Source organism: Onychomys torridus, chromosome X (genome assembly GCF_903995425.1).
Source record: "Onychomys torridus chromosome X, mOncTor1.1, whole genome shotgun sequence".
Classification (NCBI taxonomy): Eukaryota; Metazoa; Chordata; class Mammalia; order Rodentia; family Cricetidae; genus Onychomys; species Onychomys torridus.
The window spans coordinates 87,694,565-87,716,234 of NC_050466.1; the positions used below are offsets into that span (position 1 = coordinate 87,694,565).

General features: G+C 40.2%; 1 protein-coding gene across 1 annotated transcript; it reads right to left on the minus strand.

The window, feature by feature from the left end:
- Window positions 1-16,614: 16,614 nt before the first annotated feature.
- Window positions 16,615-16,824, minus strand: LOC118573712 (small integral membrane protein 15-like). The gene has a single exon (XM_036174034.1). The coding sequence runs from the start codon at window positions 16,822-16,824 to the stop codon at window positions 16,615-16,617; it is 210 nt and encodes a 69-aa protein (XP_036029927.1).
- Between the last annotated feature and the right edge of the window lie 4,846 nt (window positions 16,825-21,670).

Genomic DNA, 21,670 nt, shown 5'->3' on the forward strand with positions numbered 1-21,670 from the left:
CTACCTCAGTTTCCTGAATGGCTGGGATTACAGGCCTAAACCACCAGGATCAGCAAAAATTGCTTTCCTAGCTTTGTGCTAGTCTGTCTCTGTACTGAAATGCCATTTTATATCATTAGAGAGCCTTAAAAAAAATCTTCTTTTCTTTTTCTTTTCTTTTTTGATACAGGGTCTCATTATGTAGTTCTGGCTGTCCTGGAATTCACTATGTAGACCAGGCTGGCCTTGAATTTACAGAGGTCTGCCTACCTCTGCTTGCTGAGTGCTGGGATTAAAGGTATGAGCCACTACCTTTCTTTCTTTCTTTCTTTCTTTTTTCTTTTTTCTTTTTTCTTTTTTTCTTTTTTTTTTTTTTTTTTTTGGTTTTTCGAGACAGGGTTTCTCTGTGTAGCTTTGTGCCTGTCCTGGAACTCACTCTGGAGACCAGACTGGCCTCGAACTCACAAAGATCCGCCTGCCTCTGCCTCCCAAATGCTGGGATTAAAGGCGTGCACCACCCATGCCCGGCGCCACTACCTTTCTTAGAAGCTACAATCTCTCACAGTCTGCGGGACTATAAAATTGTATGAATATCTTCTTGTCCTACTCTATCTGCTTTATTCCCCCTTTTCAAGCCTTATACCATAGAACCCATCGAGACTTTGGACTGTATTAGGGTACCTGCTTAGTAATAAATGTGTTCAGTTGTTTCATTTGTTCATTGTTTTGGCTTTTTATAAGGCAAGATCTTGCTACATAGCCCAAGCTGTTCTCAAACTTGTGGCCAAACTTCTTGCCTCAACATCCCAAATGCTGGGATTACAGGTATGTTCCACTATGCCCATATATTCACTATGTCTGTTTTTGTTTGGTTTGTGGGATGAGGTGTGCACAATGCTTATGGAGGCCAGAGGTCAACCTCAGATGTCATTTCTTAGGCACTGTTTACACCGCCCCCCACTCCCTGCTGCCATCTTGAGACAGAATCTCTCACTGGTCTAGATAGGCAAACCTGCAATCTTCAGTGACCAGTGTGTCATCACCTCCTCAGACCTGGGATTATAAGCACACTCCATCACTTCTAACATTTTGACATGGGTTCTGGGGAATGAACTCATGCTCTTGTGCTGTCAAGCAGATACAGACTGAGCCATCTCTTCAGCCTCTTTTATTTTTGTTTGGTTTCTTGGTTTGAGAGTTGGATTTATTTGTTTTTCTGTTGCAGTCATTGTTGTTATGGGAGATCTCATTGTGTAGCCCAGGCTGGCCATGAACTAACTCACAGCAACCCTCCTGACTTGGGCCTCCTAAGGGTTGGCATTACAAGTGTGAACAACTACACCTGGCTAAATTTTCACACATACCCCTCACTCCCTCTCCCTCTCCCTCTCTCTCTCAAAACACCCTCTCTCCCCCCTCTCCCTTCACCCCCGCATGTGTGTGTGTGTGTGTGTGTGTGTGTGTGTGCACGCGCACGCGCGCGGCACGCGCATAAATGCATCAGCGTAGAGACCACAAAATTACCTATAATACTATTAAAAATTTTGTACAACCTAGAGGCTTGGATGATGGCTCAATGGATAAGCCATCTTGCTATATCAACAAGAGGACCTGAGTTCTGATCCCTAGTACCCATGTAAAGTGTGGTGGCATGCCCCTGTAATCCCAGCACTGGGGGTAGGAAGCAGTGAGAACAGGCAGATCTGAGCCAATTAGTAAGCTCGGGATTCATGGAAAGACCTTATCTTTTGATGAATCAAAAGATTAAAAAATAAGGTGGAAAAGCAACTGAATTAGATGTTCTGATGTCGACCTGCACAGAAACACACACACACACACACACACACACACACACACACACACACACACGACAGTCCCACTGAGCCCAAAGATGTGAGGAGAGTTGATTGACCAAGAAATCTATGAAGAAACACTGGACTGTTAATGAGGAACCATATTTAAAATATTACATCATTTATTGTCATTGTTTCTTGTAATAAAACCTTTTCTGATTGAAAACTGCCAGTGTTTTGCCAGTTGAGGTAAAAATATTATCATAGTTTATTTTATTTATCTATTTTTTTTTGGGGGGGGGTCAGGATTTCTCTGTACCAGCCTGGCCATGCTGGATCTCACTCTATAGAGCAGGCCAGCCTCAAACTCACAGATATCCATCTGCTCCTGACTCCTGAGTGATGGGATTAAAGATTCTCAGCACTCAGTAACTTCTGTGCACCCTCTTCCAGTTATATTTAATTCTGCCTCAGCTGTGCTTGGTCTCTGTGGGCCCCAGAGTATAGAGAGAGAATGGCATGTTAACTGAAGTAACTCCATCTATGTGGCTATGGGAAAGTCATCTATGCTGAGGCAAACATTTTTGGAGATGCAGCTGTTTGGGGGTCACTCCCTGTGCTTCTACGTAAACCCAATAAACTCACTGGTTTGGCAAGATAACCTTGGGTGCAATAGTTAACCTAGTCTATCATCAGGGTTTTGTCTAATAAATAGATATTTGTTCATATGTGCCAGGAAATGTTCATACTTTAATAAGACTGCAAAAACCATACAACCATAATACAAGAATGGAAAAAGTATAGGCTCAATTAACTAATAACTGTAAATAGAAAAATCCAACAAAAACTTTTAGATAATCTACCTAAAAAGTATCTTTTTTTAAATCGTATATCCAGAGAGCTGGGCTTGTAGCTCAATGATGAACTGTGTTAGTTTGCACCTGGGTGTCATCTCGAGCACAATAATAAAGTGCTTTTTTTGATCAAGCATGGATTTTCTCAAAAGTAGGTTAGTTCATGAAAACTATTGTTGTGGTTTGAAAGAAAATGGCCCCCAAAGAGCGTGGCACTACTAGGAAGTGTGGCTTTGTTGGAGTGGGTTTTGCCTTGTTGGAAGAAGTGTGTCTAGGTGGGGGTGGGCTTTGAGCTCTCCTATGCTCAAGATACCTCCCAGTGTCACAGCTGATTTCCTGTTGCCTGAAAGATGTAGGCCTCTCAGCTACTTTTCCAGCCTGCACAATGTTCCACACCATGATGATAATGGACTGAACCTCTGAAACTGTAAGCAACACACCCCAATGAAATGTTTTCATTTATAAAAGTTGCTGAGGTCATGGTGTCTCTTCACAGCAATAAAAACCTAACTAAGACAGCTATGTATATAATTTAACACTTTAATAGTATGGGCAAGAAAAATTACTCGATGCTGATAAAATATCTAGCAAAGTTCTATATGGCAATTAACAATTTAATTTATAACAAACAAGGTATAGTGAAGTCAGCCAGGGCTACATAGGGAAACTCAGTCTCAAACCTAAATAAAAAAATAAAAAGCGGTGGGAATATTGTTCAATGATAGAATACCTGCCTACTATGCATGAGGCTGTAGATTCAATCCCCAATACTGTAAAGAGAGAAAGAGAGAGAGAGCAAGGGAGAGAGGGAGGGATAGAGTGAGGAAGTAAGGGAGATAGGGGTAAATTGACTATACATAACTATCTGGGGAGGAGAGCTGGGATTCCAATGCAGAACTCTACCACTGACCTACACCTCTCATAGGGCTATAAGCATTTAAAAGCAAGGCCACTGTCTCTGACTCTTTTAATGGCTTTTGGGATTCTACTCCTCATACTGGGTCGTCTTGCCCAGCCTTAGTACATGGGGAGGTGCTTAGTCTTACTGCAACTTGATACGCCATGTTTTGTAAATATCCATGGGGGGCCTGCCCTTGAACAGAAACAGAGGAGGAGGGCGGGGAACAGAAGGGGTGGAAGGAGGAACTGGGAAGAGAGGAGGGAGAGGAAACGGCAGCTGGGATAGAAAATACAAACAAACAAATGAATAAATAAATAAAAGCAAGGCCAATATAAAGGCTCTATTCCAAAGAAAGAGCAGCACAAGATCATAAAGAGAGAGGTTGGACAGCAGAAAGGCACTGAGAAACAGAAGCACAACTCCAGGGAAAGAAATTACTGCAAAACAAACCACTCAAAAAAAAAAAAAATCCCTACCATTACCACACCATATCTATTCCAGGAATGCAAGGGTAAACTCATAGGAGAAAAGCCTCCAATAACACTTACCACATTGCTGGAATAAATCAGGAAAGCTGTAAGATTATCTCTGTAGATATGAGAGAATTTGAAAGAATTCAATACCCTCTGTTGGCCAAAAACTCTTAGTGAGCGAAGTGAGGCAATAACTCCCTGTACTTTTCTCTACTGTTGAGGCAGGAGGATCCCTCAAGTCCTGGAATGTAAAACAGTACAACAAATAAGTAAATAAAATTACTAAGTAAAAACAAGATCCAATAGGTGGAACAAAATAATTTATGAATAAAATTATGGATGCAGGAGCTTAACATTATACTAAAAGTGTTGCTATTAATCAAGATAAAAAAAGTATAATTTTTTTCTTATCATTTTGAGACATCATCTAGTCTTTAGCCCAGGCTGACCTCAAACTTATGGCAATCCTTCTGTGTCAGTCTCCTGTCTAAGATTGTAGGTTTGGGCCATGAAGTTCAGCCAAAAAGTGGATTTTTTTAAGGAATTTTTTAGGAAAAGAACTGAAGAGCATTGGCTCGCTGTGGAATCAGAATTAGAACTGGAGCCAAGATTGTGGTGGAAACCTATAATCCCAGCACTATGGAGGTTAAGGCAGGAGCAAGTTCAAGGCCTCATTGAGCTATATTGTTAGACCCTGTCTCAAAGGAAAACATGTTTTAGGGGCTAGGATTGTAACTTAGTAAAGAACTTTCCTAGGTGAGACAAATTCATAAAGAGAAAGTCCTGGGGTCCATCCCCAGTACTGTAAGAGGAGCACTAATATTAAGAACAATATAGCCATTGTTTGAAAAATCATAAAGAGTTTATAAAATTCAACATTCCTTCCACATTGAAACATTTGCCCTTGGAAGGAGCCAAAGCCTCACTGGCCTCAGGAGGTAAGCAGGAGGTAAACATATATGAAAAGAACAGAAGCTTAGAAGATTCTAGAGGGCCCCTACCAACAGTATAAAGGGAGTCAGTTGCTGTGGGTGGAGGCTCTGACCAGCGTCACTGCAGGAAGAAAGATGTTCAGATCCAAGAGTTGCAGTCCTCAGGAGTCATCACCCAGGTTGAGGTGGAATTTCTGTTGAGGCTTTTGAGTCATCTCTGCTTCCGGTAAGTCGCCCATCACTAGTCTTCCTGTTAGGAATCCCAATAAAAAAACTCATTGCTTCAGCGAACTGGACATTGATGAAATCCTTATGTTGTACCCTTGTGGGCTCCCTTTCTGTGTCAGTAGGGTGTGTGTAGCCATTAGATCCTGTTTCAAAAAGAAAAAGCAAAAACTAAACCAAAAAAAGGAAGAGAGAGAGGAAAGGAGGGACGGAAGGATGGAGGGAAGACTGCTACTATATGGGTCAGTGGGTAAAGGTCAGTGGGTAAAGGTGAATGCCGCCATGCTTGATGGCTAGAACTCAGTGCCTGGGACTCAACATCCAAAATTTGTCCCCCATGCACACTGTGGGGACCTGAAACTTCAAATTAGCCTGCTTCTACTGCTGAAGTGCTGGGGCTACAGACTTGTGTCCTACTTCCTGGTTAAGGTGGTACTGGGGATCAAAGCCATGGTCTTTGGCATTCTAGGCCTGCACTTTCCCAACTGAGTCTCATCTGCAGCTGTGTGAGCCTTTCTACCCGATCAAGTTTCTGTGTTCCCTTTTCAGGATCTAAATCTGAGGAAAAACCTGCTGTGTGTGTTTGAATGGACTCTTGGGGCCCTCATTATTAGGCAAAGATCTCCTTAATGGCCCCCCTTTGTCCCACCTCATCCTACTGGTCCCCTGTCCCCTATTCTGGTGGCCTTGGTGTTCTCTCTTCCTCCTACCACTCGCTTCTGGGAGTACCTTTAGGAAACAAACACTTTCTGTTGCTAGAGGAAGCCTGTATTCTAGCTCTGAGGTAGCTGGTAAAAAGCTGGTAGCTATCAAAGTACACATGTCTGATATTACCAACTAGACACCAAACTTGAGCCTTTTATCCAAGATCTCTACACCTTTATTAAAGACTTTTGAAGCCAGGGAAGGGGATGGGGATAAGGGTGAGTGGCGCACATCTTTAATCCCAGCAGTCAGGAGGCAGAGGCAAGTGGTCTCTGAGGCCAGCCTGATCTACAAAACAAGTTCCAAGACAGTCAGGGCTGTTACACAGAGAAACCTTGTTTTGAAAAACCAAAATAATAAGAATAAGAATAATTTTGAGCCATCATTATCTCCTTTGACCTATTTGGCAGGAGATTATATACACATATGTAAAATTTATAAATTTTATTATATATAAATTTACATATATACATAAAACTACCTTCTATATCCTTGAGGAAAAGATCCATATCACTGGCCAGGCAAAAGTTGAGAAGGTCTATGCCTCTGATCCATGGAAGGCCCCTCCTAGGGAAGATGAGGGCCCAGCTAAGAACACATCCCTGTCTGGCTCCAGATTTACTGAAGATAATGTGTAAATATACTAACTAGTACCCAGAGCATCCTAAAGGCCTCTCTACTCTTTTAGTCCATTTTATCAGCCAGGATATGAGACGAAAATGTCAAAAACCAGATAAGGAACCCCAAGGTCATTTTCCCACCTGACTAGATGTGGTCTTCAAGGTCTTTAAACCTGGAAGAGGCCTCAAGGACTAAGAAAGAAAGGAAATGTGGCATGGTAGCACTTTTGTTCCTTGACTATGTTGGGGCTACCCTAACTCTACCATGTATGCTAACCATCAGTTGAGAGCTTCTCATTACCTCATGAGGACTTTCTCAGGCTGTTAATAACTGGGAACAATAATGAAAATGTCAAAATCCATATCCCCCACCACCTAGTCCATGTCAATATTACAAATAAATAGGACATTGAAAGAGACTACCCAGAGCTGACTATAACCTCTCATTAATAAGTTTGAGGCCTGTGGCCTACTTACCTTATTACTACCCTTTCAACATATCTACATTGGTAGTCAAGAACCTGATGGTATTTACCAGCTGGTACCGTGCTTACATTTAACAATGAAGCCATAATCACCTTGTTGAACAAAACCCCTATGTCATCCTAAGACAGATTTCCAGGGGACTGGCGTCCTCGACCTAAAGGATACTTTGATCCGCATCTTTGCAATCCTGACTCTCAGTTCCTTTGCCTTGGAGTGGTGAGACCCTGACTCGAAGTTTGGTCACCAATTAACTTGGACTCTCCTGCCGCAGGAATTCCAAAGCAGTCTCCACCTGTTTGGCCAGGTCTCAGATAAGGACCGTTCACCCTTACAGCTCCTACCGAGTAGTGTCTTTCTTCAATACATAGATAGCCTGCTGCCCAGACAAAGAAACCTCCACTGAAATACCACACAGAGTGGTTTCTTGTGGTTATGGAGTACAAAGAAGACTCACATACACAGAAACACACTAATCATAGATGTAGGTATACTCAGCACAACTACACTCTGGATTTCTGAGTTTGGACTCAGTTAAACTTGTTTATGAGGCCTTATGGGCACCAGAAAATGAACCTTAAAATTGAACACCTCATATGGATATGGCCCTATGAAGCTTCAAGTAGCCTGTCACTGTAACCCCCACATTAGCCCTACAAGAACAACAACACAAGAAAAACAATAAAACCCTCTTCTCTCTGTATGCTTGAAAAAGAAAGTGAGTTCATTGAAAGTCTTTGCTCAAATGCTGGGGTTAGCTACTAGTCCAGTAGCCTACCTGTCAAAAGTTTAGAACTGGTCATTCAAGGATTGCCTCCGTGACTCTGAGCCTTGGTAAAAGATCCAAGCTAAAATGGAGGCAAATAGTCATGGTATTTTTTAAAAGATTTATTTATTTATTATGTATACAATGAGTGTTTAGCCTGCAGGCCAGAAGAGGGCACCAGATCTTTCATTGTAGATGGTTGTGAGCCACCATGTGATTGCTGGGATTTGAACTCAGGACCTCTGGAAGAACAGCCAGTGCTTAACCTCTGAGCCATCTCTCCAGCCTCTAGTCATGGTATTTATAGCATACTAGGCTTCAACTAGTATATATATATATATATATTCAACTCTCAGGTTTTTTCCTAGATTTGTGATAGTCCCATTCACATATATCAGATCTCTTAAGCTAAGGCCTTTGCAAGACCTTAAATTATTGCCTTAGTTCCAGGCCCTAGCTCCTCTTCCTAGCTCCAGCACTCCTGCCAAGAAATCAGGTCTAGACTGTAATGCCAGGCCTTCTGAACACCCTCTCCTTGTTTCTAGGGCCACATGGTTCACTGGAGGCAGTGGTTATACCTGGGATGGGACCCAGGTTTTTAGGTATTCAATTACCATCTTTATGTAAGTCATTAATTCTGCCTCCTTCCCAGGCAGTGCCATGTAAGCCTTCACTTAGAGCCTTCAGCTAGGGGCAAATGAGAGGCTTAATTCATATCTACAGCAACTCAGCCTATGTTTTCCACATGGTTCATGCCAATGCTGCCATCTGGAAAAAACAGTGTACTGTACTAGTTAATATAGGACTTCAATAACAGAGAAAAATGGGCATCGGGTAGATGGGAATTCTCTGAACTATCTTAATTTTTCTATAAATCTAACATTGTTATAAAGTAAACATATGATTTTTTAAAAGATATGATATGTAAGATTGATTAAAAATCATCCAGGATAGAAAGAGTAAGGAAAATAAGTTAAGCAAAAGTGGCAATGAATTGTAATTGTTAAAGCTGGTGCTGGGTGTAAGAAAGCTCATTCTGCTAGGTGTGGTGGTGCACATCTTTAATCCCAGCAGTCAGGAGGCAGAAGCAAGCTGATCTCTAAGTTTGAGGCCAGTCTGGTCTACAGAGTGAGTTCCAGAACAGCCAGAGCTACACAGTGAAACCCTGTCTCAAAAAAGAAGAAGAAGAAAAAAAAGAAAGAAAAGAAAGCAAGAAATCTCATTCTACTATTTTCTTTTTAAAGATGTATATATAGAGAGAGTTCTGCCTGCATATATGCCTGAAGTCCAGAAGAGGGCGCCAGATCTCATTATAGATGGTTGTAAACTACCATGTGGGTGCTGGGAATTGGACCTCAGGACTTCTGGAAGAGCAGTCAGTGCTCTTAACCTCAGAGCCATTTCTCCAGCCCGTCATTCTACTATTTTCTGTCCTTCTGCATGCTAGATATTTTCCATAATAAATATTAAAAGGGAGACAAGCAAAATTTGAAAGATAAGTCCAAACAGCAGAACAAGAAGATTGGCTAAGAATGGTAGGTTTCAGGATGATGGTTAAGGGGAACAATGGTGGCCCAAGGCAGGGTTTCTGACCTTGATCTGAGTGACAAGGTGTAGACTGTCACATAGTGTCAGATGTGTTCAGCTCATTTGCATGGGATTCAGGGTCTGATTCCCAGATCTCAACTGAGATAGGAAATTATCTAGCTATGTCCACTGGGATGACTGAGCAGGCCTGTGCCTCTGTAGTAATAGACAGTTGTAGCACCCAGGTTTCAGCTTCTAAACATCAAAAAGATACAGGCATTTTGGATGAGTAGCTGACCCTGCAGCTGGGACATGGAAGATATGAATACAGAACATTTCTTATTCCAGAAAGCAAATACTAATTGAATAATGAAGGAATCTGGTCAAAAAAGCCACCGAAGGCTGGAAATGTAATTCAGTGGGATCACTTGCTTAATGTCCATGAGACTCAGGCTTTGATCCCTAGTGTCACGAAATAATAAAAAGTGGGGAGGACAAAGGAACTAGATTAAAGAGATTCCCATTAGTCGAGTCTTGCAGAATCTAATTATCAAAGTAAATGAAACCCATTGGGTGAAACTGGAAAATATGAGGCCAAATTTACATTTGTAGCTGCAGACTTCTTGACCTTGACCTCATGATTGTGGAGAGATGGAAGGTTATAGGTCAAAACACCTTGTACTATCGTTAGCCCTAATGTATTTTTTTAAGAGAGGGTCTTACTATGTAGTTCCAGCTGCCTAGAACTCTTGGTCTTCCTGCCTCAGCCTCTCAAATACTGGTATTACAAGCCTGTGCTCCCGCACCCAGACTTTAGACCTTTTTAACCGCTACAGCCTATCAACCTGTCAATGTGACCTAGCATCCTTCTTTAGATAAAATTCCTGCAAATGTATCACTTAGCTTGGCATATCTGTAGCATCCGTTAAACTTAGAATCAAGGATTTGATAAAGACAACTTCTACATATCACACATTCCCCCATATTGCTTAGTCCACTTACGCCCTGACTCCACCTAGGAATTTTGTAAACACACTGATGCATGGATTTCTTTTCTGTGAGCATTAAAGCTAATAAAATATTTTTCATTTTGTAAGATACATGCAGTGTAACGCAAATCTATTTTCCTGGATCATGGTTACACATTTGGAGCTCAGAATACATTGTTTTCTTATTTCCTTAAAGCAAAAGTTTTGTGGTGCAGATTTATTGTACATGGACATACTGAAAGAGTAAACTGAACTTTAATAAGTGATGTAATATTATACGGGTTCAAAGTACCTCCTAACAAACATCCCACTCATTTTGTTGTTGTTGTTGTTTGTTTGTTTTTTGATATAGAATCTCACTATGTAGCTTTGGCTGGCCTGGAACTTGCTATGTAGACCAGGCTGGCCAAGAATTCAGAGGGCCACCCACCTCTGCCTCCCAAGTACTAGGATTAACAGTTTTTGCCACCACACCTGGCCTGCATTGTACTTTTAATGTTTATATAATCTTGAGAGTAGTTTGAACTAAGAATAAGAGGTCTAGAAGACAGATCAAAAACAAGGATCCCCAAAGTAGCCGAGAAATAGAAAGAAGGTGAGACATGCTGTAGAAGAGAAAGGGGCTCTCCCCACCCTGTGGAAAGGCTCAGTCTTGTGAAAAATGCAGTAGACTAACAGGAGAAATGTATACAGAGGCAACACACACAGAAGACTCACGAAAACAGGAGGCTTCAGAAGAAGCCAAATGTTGGAGGCCTAAGTAGCATTCTGAGCTACAAAATGAAAGAGGCGTGGAGTTGGAGGTGGTCAGGTGACAGAGACATGCTGTGGGAAGGTGAGCTGGAAGAGTGACCCAGGGATTTGCTCACAGTAAGTGGCTGCTTGTGCCCCGCCCCCACCCCCCCCACCCCCCACAGGCCCTGTGAGTTTATCTTCCCTGCTTGGTGAGATTGAGAGAAGGCAGCTGGTAAAAATGGTCTGTCTTTCTTTCTTCTTTAAATTCATTGTTTCAGTTAACATGGAAAGTGGTGGGTTTCACTGTGCCTTCTTTTCTCCTCCCCCCTTTAAATGTTCAAACTTTTCTGCATGTATATTGTATGTCGAGCTCTCTCCCTTTCTCTCTCTCTCTCTCTCTCTCTCTCTCTCTCTCTCTCTCTCTCTTTCGACAGGGTTTCTCTGTGTAGCAGCCCTGGCTGTCCTGGAATTTGCTTTGTAGCCCAGGCTGGCCTTGAACTCAGAAATCCACCTGCCTCTGCTTCCAGAGTGCTGGGATTAAGGCGTGCGCCACCACCGCCCCGCAAGATCTCCTTCTTATTACTCCCCTTTCTCTCCTCCCTTCCATTAGTCCCCTCTGTTCTCACAGTTTTATTTCTATTTTCATGCCATAAATAAATACATGACTTTATGCATCTGTATAAAATCTAGAAACTGCAAGTAAAAGAAAATACGTGACATTTGTGTTTCTGAGACTGGCTTAATTTAGTTGGTATGATTATCTCCCATTGCATTCATTAAATGGAAATGACAGGACTTTGTTCTTCTTCGCCAAAAGAAAATTCTGTTGTGTCTAAATTTCCCTTATCCATTCCTCTACTGGTAGATACTTTGATTGGTTCCAAAACTTAGTTATTGTAAAAAATGCAGCAGTAAACACTGATGTGCAAGCATCTCTGTGATATGTTGACTTGAAGCCTTTGGGTTAAGTACACAGGGACTGTCTTTCTGAATTAAATGGAAGATCTCCTTTTAGTTTTTAAAGAAATCACCATGTTTCTATGAGCTGAGCTACCAGAAAGTTCTGCTGGGTGTGCCCGCCTTTGTAAGTTCTGACTGTTTTTTCTTCTCTTTTGTCTTTTTCTGTGGGATGCTGGCCAGAGCTTTCACATGGTTTTAAACTCCCAAAGGAAATGCTTTGGGCTTCCTTAAGGTCAGTGACTGACTTAAAAGCTCATGGTCTCCATACGCCCTCTGCTGGCATCTATGAGATTTACAGTTTGCCAGACCTCCACATCCATGACACACCTCCTGCCTCAGCCTCCTGTGTGGTGGGATTACAGGCCTGACTCTCGCGAGGTTGACTTCTTTTTTGTTTTTGTTTGTTTTTCGAGACAGAGTTTCTCTGTGTAGCTTTGGAGGCTGTCCTGGAACTCGCTATGTAGAGCAGGCTGGCATTGAACTCACAGAGATCTGCCTGCCTCTGCCTCCCGAGTGCTTGGATTACAGGCCTGCGCCACCGCCCGGCTAATTTTTTTTTTTTTTTTTTGGAGGTTGACTTCTTTGTACCATACATGATCTGTGTCAGTATTTGCTTTCTAAATATGTTCACCCACTGTATATGTTGTCTTTTTCTTCTTTCTTTATAGACTTCTTAAAACGTTTTTTTTTCTTGGAGGGGGAGGCATATATGTGGAGTTGGTTCTATCCTATTTTTACAAGGCCTCCAGGGATTGAACTAAGTTCTGAGTCATCAGGCTCAGAAGCAAGCAATTTTACCCACTGAGCCATCCCACTGGCCCTAAGGTATACCTTTTTTGATGCACAAAATGGTATTTGTTTTTGTAATTCTATTACAGTTTTATTCATTAATTTTTGCTGATTTTTACTACAATATTGCCACCACAGACAGGTCTTTGAATAAAATAGCTATTTAGTCTTGTAATCTGTTAATTTTCATCTTAAGGACCACACTCCTTATCACATATAAGCTCGAAAAATTCTCCACAGTGCTCATCCCCCAAGTTGCTCACAACTCCCTCTCCTCTGCACATTCCAAACTATTTCTTGGGAGATTTAAGGTGGCTTCAAAACTACCCACACCACCACCAAGAGCATAAATTGAAAGAAACAACCAGGAAATTAAAATAAAATTCAGATTGGAGATAATGTAGAAAACATATTTCTGCAAATCCTGTAATTTTTTGATAGTTTTTTGTTTGTTGATTATTTATTTATTTATTTATGTAAGTAAAATAAAATATAACAAGATAGAACAAAGGCTAACACGTCAGAATTAGAGACAACAAACAGAAGGAAAAGTGTCCAAGAGAAGGCACAGGAAGGTTTTAAACTTTTGTGAAACCCGATTTATCTTTTATATTTTGAGAGTCTTATCAGTTTGTATCAGCTGTCACATGCAGATCTAAGTTGGAATTTTACAGCTGGATAGCTAGTTCATCCAACACCATTTGTAGATGTTTTATCCACCATGAATACATAGTACTCGCTTGTAAATTAAAAATAGAAACCACTTCAGTAGCTTTTTTTCATCACCTAACTTTAATTTCACTTTTATCACTATTATCATTTCTGAACAATTTAGAGCAAACCCCTTAACTCTTTTTATATCATTGTCTTTGTTTGTTTGGTTGGTTTTGGTTTTTCGAGACACTCATTTTCTTATGAAATGGAAATCCTAGCCGAACTTGGAGAATCTGGGAGAGAATTCGATGCAGCACTGTATATGAAATTAGTTTGTAAATAGAGGACTTGGAGTATAGCTCAGTAGTCGAACAGTCTAGCATGCCCAAGGCCCTGAATTTGATCCCTAGCAGAGTAACATTTTAAAAAAGTAGGAGATACAGGGCTAGAGAGATGGCGCAGCACACACCGCTTTTGCGGAAGACCTAGTGCAGTACCCAGCACCTACATGTTGGCTCAAAAACATCTGTAACTCTAGTCCCAGGGGCTCTAACATCCTCTTCTGACCCCCACAGACAACGGTCACACACATGGTACACCTACATACAGGTAGACAAATACACACATAAAAAACTTAACATTTTATATATTTACATAGTCCTTTTAAAGAAAAAAGTGTCAAATGTATTTCAATACCTAGTTTTATTTTTAATTAATATTATTTGACAGTTACTGTAACTTAAAATTCATTACCAGGGGAGCAGAAAACATTAATAAGTAATTAAATTCTGCAGTGAATAAAGTGACTGGACCATGAATTTAGAAAAGCTATGTTTAATAGTCTGAAGTCTGTTTTACCACTGAAAGATCCTTAGGCCCTTCTAACTGCCATTCTATCCAGTTCCTGCATTGCCACTAAACCTTTATCAGTTATGAAGTGTGACTTCATAAGTTTGAAATTTTAATTTTCACTTTGAACCTATCCAAGTAAAAAGTAACAGGTCACCACCACCATATGAGTTACAAACAGATGGAATACAAACAAAAGTAGTATCTATGTAATCAGCAACTTATCACTGCCATTGAACTGCTTTACAGTTCTGATGAGTAGCACAATCAAAAAAAAAAACTGAACCCAAGGTCGTGACAGTACTTAGCATTTCCCCTGCCAACTATAAAACACGGTGCTCTTCTCAGCAACTCACTTAAGAAAGTGGCAGTGCTCTGCACAAAAATTATTCAGTCCAGTAGGTGATGTTTGAGATTGTCAAGATAATGAGAATCTTTTCTAAAATTAGGTTTACAAATGCAGAAGGTCTTGATAATTACCAGTTGTCACAAGGCTAAAGTCAGAAAATGCAAATAGACACACTCATTAATTATAATTTTCCCTTAAGAAAGTCAGTAATGCTTCCATCCCAATAATTAAGCAATAAGAATTTTAAAATCGGAGCCAGAGAGATGGCTCAGTGGTTAAGAGCACTGGCTGCTCTTCCACAGGTCCTGAGTTTAATTCCCAGCAACCACATGGTGGCTCACAACCATCCGTAATGAGATCTGGTGACCTCTTCCGACCTGCAAAAGAATTTTAAAATCACTGTTAATAAACTATACATTTTAGCCTTCAATTCCTGCACTTGGGAAGCAGAGGCAGACCAATTGTTGTGAGTTCAAGGCCAGCCTGGTCTACAAAACGAGTTTCAGGAAAGGCACCAAAACTACACAGAGAAACCTTGTCTCAAAAAAAAAAAAAAAAAAAAAAAGTTAAAGGTATGTGCCACCACTGCCCAGCAAGTAAATGATTTTTTTTGCTGTCATTATCTTTTTTTAGGAGAGAGAAAACAGGATCTGGCCTGTTAAGGAAACATCTAGCTGCCTATGGAACTAACACTTTGGCTTCTCACAACCTTCCACCTCAAGCCAAGGTTTCAAATTCTTTTTTAATTGAATTTTTTTCATACAATATATTTTGATCATGATTTTCTCTCCCCTAGATCCTCCCTACCCACCAAACTTAAAACAGACAAACTTAAAACAAAAGCAAGAAATACACACACACACACACACACACACACACACACACACACACACACACACACACAAATGGAAACCAAATTATACAAAGGACCAATAGAACAACAACAACAAAAAAGCCCAAACAAAGCAAAATGAGATCAAAACAAATCTACAAAAATACATTTGTTTCATGTTGGCCATCTACTCCTGGACATGGTGCCTAGCCCAAGGTGCGGTTAACATATCCAATGAGATTCCTTTGGAGAAAAGGGATTTTTCCTTTGCCAGCATGTATGAATTGCAAATAGCTTCTTTGTTAGGGGTGGGACTTTGTGTTCACCCCTCCCCACTTTAGTGCAGGGACCTCCACATGCTGCCACACTCTGAGTTTATATGCGCATTAAGCCTGTTGTGTCTAGAAGATACACTTTTTTTGGTGTCATCCATCCCCTCTGGTTCTTCCAATCTTTTCACCTCTTCTGCATAGTTCCTTGGGCCTTGAGGAGACGGGGTTGATGAAGATACCCCATTTGTTACTGAATGCTTCAAAGTAAATGCTTGAGGCTAGGAATATTTTTTTTTCCAGATTCTAGAGTATTTATATATCACTTTGAGGATGGGATAGAAGTCTAAACAAAAAGAAATCATTTATGTTTCTTATAGCTTGAAGGTAATTTTACATAACATTTTAGTGCACCTGTGTGGAATTTTCCCCTTTAGCAGCATGTCTGAACACAGGTGTCAGATTTTGCAGCACTTTGGGTTTTGAATTTTCAGTTGGGTGTGCTCCACCTATAGAATAAATGCCAGTACATATCAACAAACTTCAGTTTCCAAGCCTAAAAGTTACTACAGTGTTGATTGAGGTCAGACATTATTTCATTTCTTTTTAGAACTTTTTAAAAAAAAATATTTGTTTTTTTATTTTATGTGCATTGTATATGTATGTCTGTATGAGGGTGTCGGGTACCTTAGAACTGGAGTTACAGACAGTTGTGAGCTGCCATGTGGGTGCTGGGAATTGAACCCGGTTCCTCTGGAAGAGCAGTCAGTGCTCTTAACCACTGAGCCATCTCTCCAGCCCCATGATTTTATTTACTAAAGAATACTATCATAAAATTGGATACCTTAGTGGAACCTTAGTGAATCCTTCCAAAGTTACAGGATTTTTCTCTACCTGCAAAGTCTGTTTACTCCCTCGATCTTTTCTAAACTATTTAGCATTGGAAATATTTTCTTGATGTTTTTGTTTCTTCTTCTGTTCCTTCTCTCTGGCTTCAATCATCTTGGCCAAATTCCAGGACGATACAGCACTAACTAGGAACAGCAGAGTGAGAGCCAAAATACCTGTTATAAGGAAGTCATATGGGTCCTTTGCAGTCCACTGTAGAACATACATGGCCCAAGCCCTTATGTCAAGCATTTTATACTGTAGTAGTGATCTTTAATTTTTTTCCAGGGATAATCAGTGAACCAATCAAAATTCAGATGGCCATTGGTTGTCTTTAGCCCTGCTACACACCTTGGGGAGGTTTAAATACTCCAGGGCAGAAGCAGAAAAGCTATACTTATATATTCTTAAGAAATACATCTCTATTGTCAGTATCTTTTCTGAAGGATATGTCTTGCTATGTAGCCAATTCACCTTACTTAGTTTCTTGAGTGTTACAGAAATGAATCATCATGTTCAGCTGCTGTTGTAATATTAAAAACTAACATTTAGGTATCACATAACTCTGTAGAAGAGGTGTTTGTTTGTTTATTTGTTTGTTTGTTTTCGAGACAGGGTTTCTCTGTGTAGTTTTGGTGCCTGTACTGAATCTCGCTCTGTAGACCAGGTTGGCCTAGAACTCACAGAGATCTGCCTGGCTCTGCCTCCCAAGTGCTGGGATTAAAGGTGTGCACCACCGTGCCACCCGGCAGGTGAGGTATTCTTATGTCCATTTGACAAATGATAAAATGTAAGTGCTGTGACTTGATGAAAATCCCATGATTTACTGATGATGAATTGACTTTTTTAATCCCGATGTCCTGACTCGAGAATGTTGTACTTACTCACTTCATTAGGCTGTTTCTCTTTTTGTTAATGTAAATATAAAAATTAAAATGGGGTTAGAAGTATATCTCAGTCAAAAAGTGTTTGCTCACCATGAATGAGACCTTGGGTTTGATCTTCAACACCACACAAAAATAAAAATTCCCAGGGTTGGGGATTTAGCTCAGTGGTAGAGCGCTTGCCTAGCAAGCGCAAGTCCCTGGGTTTGATCCTCAGCTCAAAATAAATAAATAAAAAATTAAAAAAGAACTTTTAGCCAGGTGGTAGTGGCACACACCTTTAATCCCAGCACTCGGGAGACAGAGGCAGGAGGATCTCTGTGAGTTCGAGGCCAGCCTGGGCTACCAAGTGAGTTCCAGGAAAGGCACAAAGCTACACAGAGAAAACCTGTCTCAAAAAACCAAAATAAATAAATAAATAAATAAATAAATAAATAAATAAATAAATAAATAAAAATAAAAAAATAAAATAAAATAAAAATTCCCGAGCTGGAGAGATGGTTCAGTGGTTAAGAGCACTGGATACTCTTCCAGAGGACCCAGGTTCAATTCCCAGCAACCACATGGTGGCTCACAACCACCTTTAACTCTAGTCCCTGGGGATCTGACTCTCTTTCCTGGCCTCCAGAGATATTGCACACACATGGTGCACAAACATACATACAGGCATATTTTGCTAAGACTTCTCTCGTTATTAATTTGTAAGCATACTCCTTTGTGATCAGATAGAATACAAGTAACTATTTTAGTTTTTCCTTATTTGCAGACACTTGATCTATTTTAGAGAAAGCTCCATGGGTTGCTGAGAAAAAAAAAATGTGTATTTTCCAGTGTTTGGATGGGTTGTTCTGTAGATACTTAAGTCTAATTGATCTATGATGTCATGTAGCCTATTACTCCATTTTGTCAGTTATGATCTGTCAGGTTGTGAGCACAGGATATAAGTCAGCCACTGCAATGGTGTTGTAGTTAATCTGTGACTTTACTTCCAGTAGTATTTCTTTTATAAAATTGGGTACACTTGTGTTTGTGGCATATGTGTTAGAATCATAACCCATCTTTTGATGGGCTGTTCCCTTAATCAGTATGAGGTGACCTCTTTATCTTATCTCGCTAATTTTGGCTTTAACTTCACACTGTCATATATTGTAATAGTGACACCTGCTTGTTTCCATCTGTGTGAAATACTGCTTTCCAGCCCTTAACTCTAAAGTGGTGTCATCTTTGGGGGATGAGATGTCTTCCTTGGATGGAGGCAGCAAATAATTGGTTTCCGGATTTTTTTTTTTTTTTAGCTGATCTGTGTCTGTGTCTTTTGATTAGAGAATTGAGAAAATGAATATTCTGAGATATTATTTAAAGGTGTGGATTGATTCCTATCCCTTTGTTGATTTTGTAGAGAAAATTTTCCCCCTTTCCTCTCATTTTAAACTATAATTATAGCGTGGTTTATTCTTTCCTGTGGCCTCATGGGTGAATTTGTTTCTCTCTTCAGTCTGGAGGACCCTTTTCAGTATTTTCTGTAGAGCTGACTTAGTGCTGCTAAGTTCCTTTGGCTTATTTTTATCATGGAATGTTTTGTATTTTTCCTTCAGTATGACAGATATCTTTGCTGGTTATAGTGTCTGGGTTGGCAGTCGTTGTCTTTTAGACCCTGCCCAGGTCCTCCTGGCTTTTAAAGTTTTCATTGAGGGTTGGGGATTTAGCTCAGAGGTAGAGCGCTTGCCTAGCAAGTGCAAGGCCCTGTGTTAGGTCGTCAGCTCCAAAACTAACAAACAAATAAATAAATAAAGTTTTGTTGAATAATCTGCTGTTATTCTGATGGGCCCATATTCTTACATAACTTGGTATTTCTTCCTTGCTGCTTTCAGTTTATTTTCTTAGTTCTGCATTTATAGTATTTTATTTATAATACAACGAGAGGAGGCTCTTTTCTAGTCTTTCCAGTTGGTGACCTAAATGACTCCTGTATCTGTATTGGCATTTCTTTTCCTAAGTCTGGGAAATTTTCTGTTATAATTCCTCTTAACAAGGACTATGGGGGTCCTACCTCTCGATAGTCCTCTCCCAGTGTCCAGGAAGAATCTACAACCAGCTGTTAATCTAATCTTTGATGATATGAAATGAATCTACATACATGAAACTCTTTAGTCCATATACTTTATTCTTCTGTATCAGTTTTCTCTCTACAGAGCTTCTATTCTGCTCTCATGCCTAGCTCCTCTCTTGCCTGACTTCTCTCTGCATTTATCTACTGTCCCCTCTAAGTGCTATCTTAATTCTCTCGTCTTAGTTCCGCCTCTTCCAGGTTCTCATCCAGCTAATTCTTTCCCATCTTAGCTTCTCTTCCATCCCCTTCTTTCTCATCTTGTCCTTCCTCATCTTGTTCTTCCCCATCTGGCTCTTCCTCATCTTCCATCTCATTCCTCTAGTCCTCTCTTCTAGCCCTTCAACCTAGTTCTTCCCTATCTTAGTTTGTTCCTCTCCAGTTCTTACCCATCTAGTTCGTCCATTCTCTTTTCTCGTCTCCGTCTTCTCTCTCTGAAAATAAAACTACCTTTTATCCCTTTGACTCTTATCTCTCCAAGCTATCTCTGCTCTGGCTGTTTCTGGTAAGTGTGCTTGGTCGCTAAGCAACTTGGCTAGGCAACTTCCATCACAGCTAGATGTACTTGTAAGTTGGAACCCTTTAGTTCTGAGTTAATTGTTAAGGGTGGATCTAAAACTAAAGATAAGACTTTAGAAAGGGAGAAAGTTAGGCTTAATTAGCACATCCGCCAGGCCTTCTTAAACAGATGGTCTGGATGCTTAAGTCTGTTCTTAGAGAGTACAAAGGTATCTCTGATAAGGTACTTTTGTCCATCAGAGGGTGGTCCTGGCCGGATGCTACTAATGACAATAATGACAGAAAGGCCTGAAATTAGGGAGCCTGCACAGAAGGTTATCTAAATATTCCTTTAGTAGAGGGGAAATGGTGCCCAATAAATGATGGAAAAGCTACAATAGCAAATGAGAAATTCATAGTAGGAAACAGTTAATAATCAAAAGCCAAATATCACCAAGGCTCCTTGAGCCTCAGCTTGACCCCTGGAAGGCCCTTGGCTTCTTCCAGGTATTAGCTTGTCAACATCAGCTGAGATCCTGCTTCATATATTTTTGTGGCTTGCAGCATCCTATGGAAATATTTTTGTGCTAGTGGATGAGATTCTTCTCCCTCTATGCCCATGACCTGTAGATTTGGCTTTTTTTATAATGCAATGTATGTCTTGGAATTCTCATTTTTACCATCTTATTACTTTATTTTTGTCCTTCTTGGATTGTTCAGGTCTTCTACTTTATCTTCAAACTCAGATATTCTGTCCTTTGCTTGATTCATTATATTGCTGAGACTTTCCACGGTGTTTTCTTTAAAATTTAATTTAATATGTTTTTCATTCCCAGAATTTTTAGATTTTTTTTGCAGTATTTATATCTCTCTGTTGAAGTACTCTTTTATATCTCCCATTGCCTTCTTGGATTTTTTGTTGTTGTTTTTCAAGACAGGGTTTCACTCTGTTGTGTAGCCCTGGCTGTCCTGAATCTTGCTTTGTAGACCAGGCTTTGAACTCTCAGAGCTCTACCTGTCTCTGCCTCTTGAGTGCTGGGATTAAAGGCGTGCCCACCATGCCCAGCTGCCTTCCTTATTTTATTTATTCAGCTGTTTGTGTTCTTGATCCAGTGCTTTGTTTATTTGATATCTTTGAACGTATATAAAATCATTCTTTTGAGTTCTCTGTCTGGAGTTTCATCTAATTCATTAGATGCCAATGAATTTGCAATTTTTGAGGAATTATATAGTCTTAGTTTTTCATGTTTTCTTATGTTACTGAATTGTGATTTTGGCATTTGATATCATTTCATGGATTGTTTTGTTTGTTTTTGTTTTGTTTTTTATCATCTATGTTCCTTCAGTTAAAGTATTTGCAATGTCAATTTGAGACTTGGATATAGTAGAGTTGAGTATGTTGTTCCTTAATTCAGGAGCTCAGAGTGTCTGATGTAAACTTTATATTAGTCCCTTATTGGTGGAATTATTAAGGCCACTCCACGTAGTTAAAAGGGAAGTTTATTTTGTGGTGTAACTTACAAATGAAGGGGTAGATCGCAGAGTCTGGCAATTTACCTTTCCGTGGTTTTAGAGTGTTTGACGGCTTTATTCCCTTTTGGTCAACTTC

Coding starts and splice junctions, on each gene's coding strand:
- LOC118573712 (XM_036174034.1), bottom strand. CDS start 16,824: ATGCTTGACATAAGGGCTTGGGCCATGTATGTTCTACAGTGGACTGCA.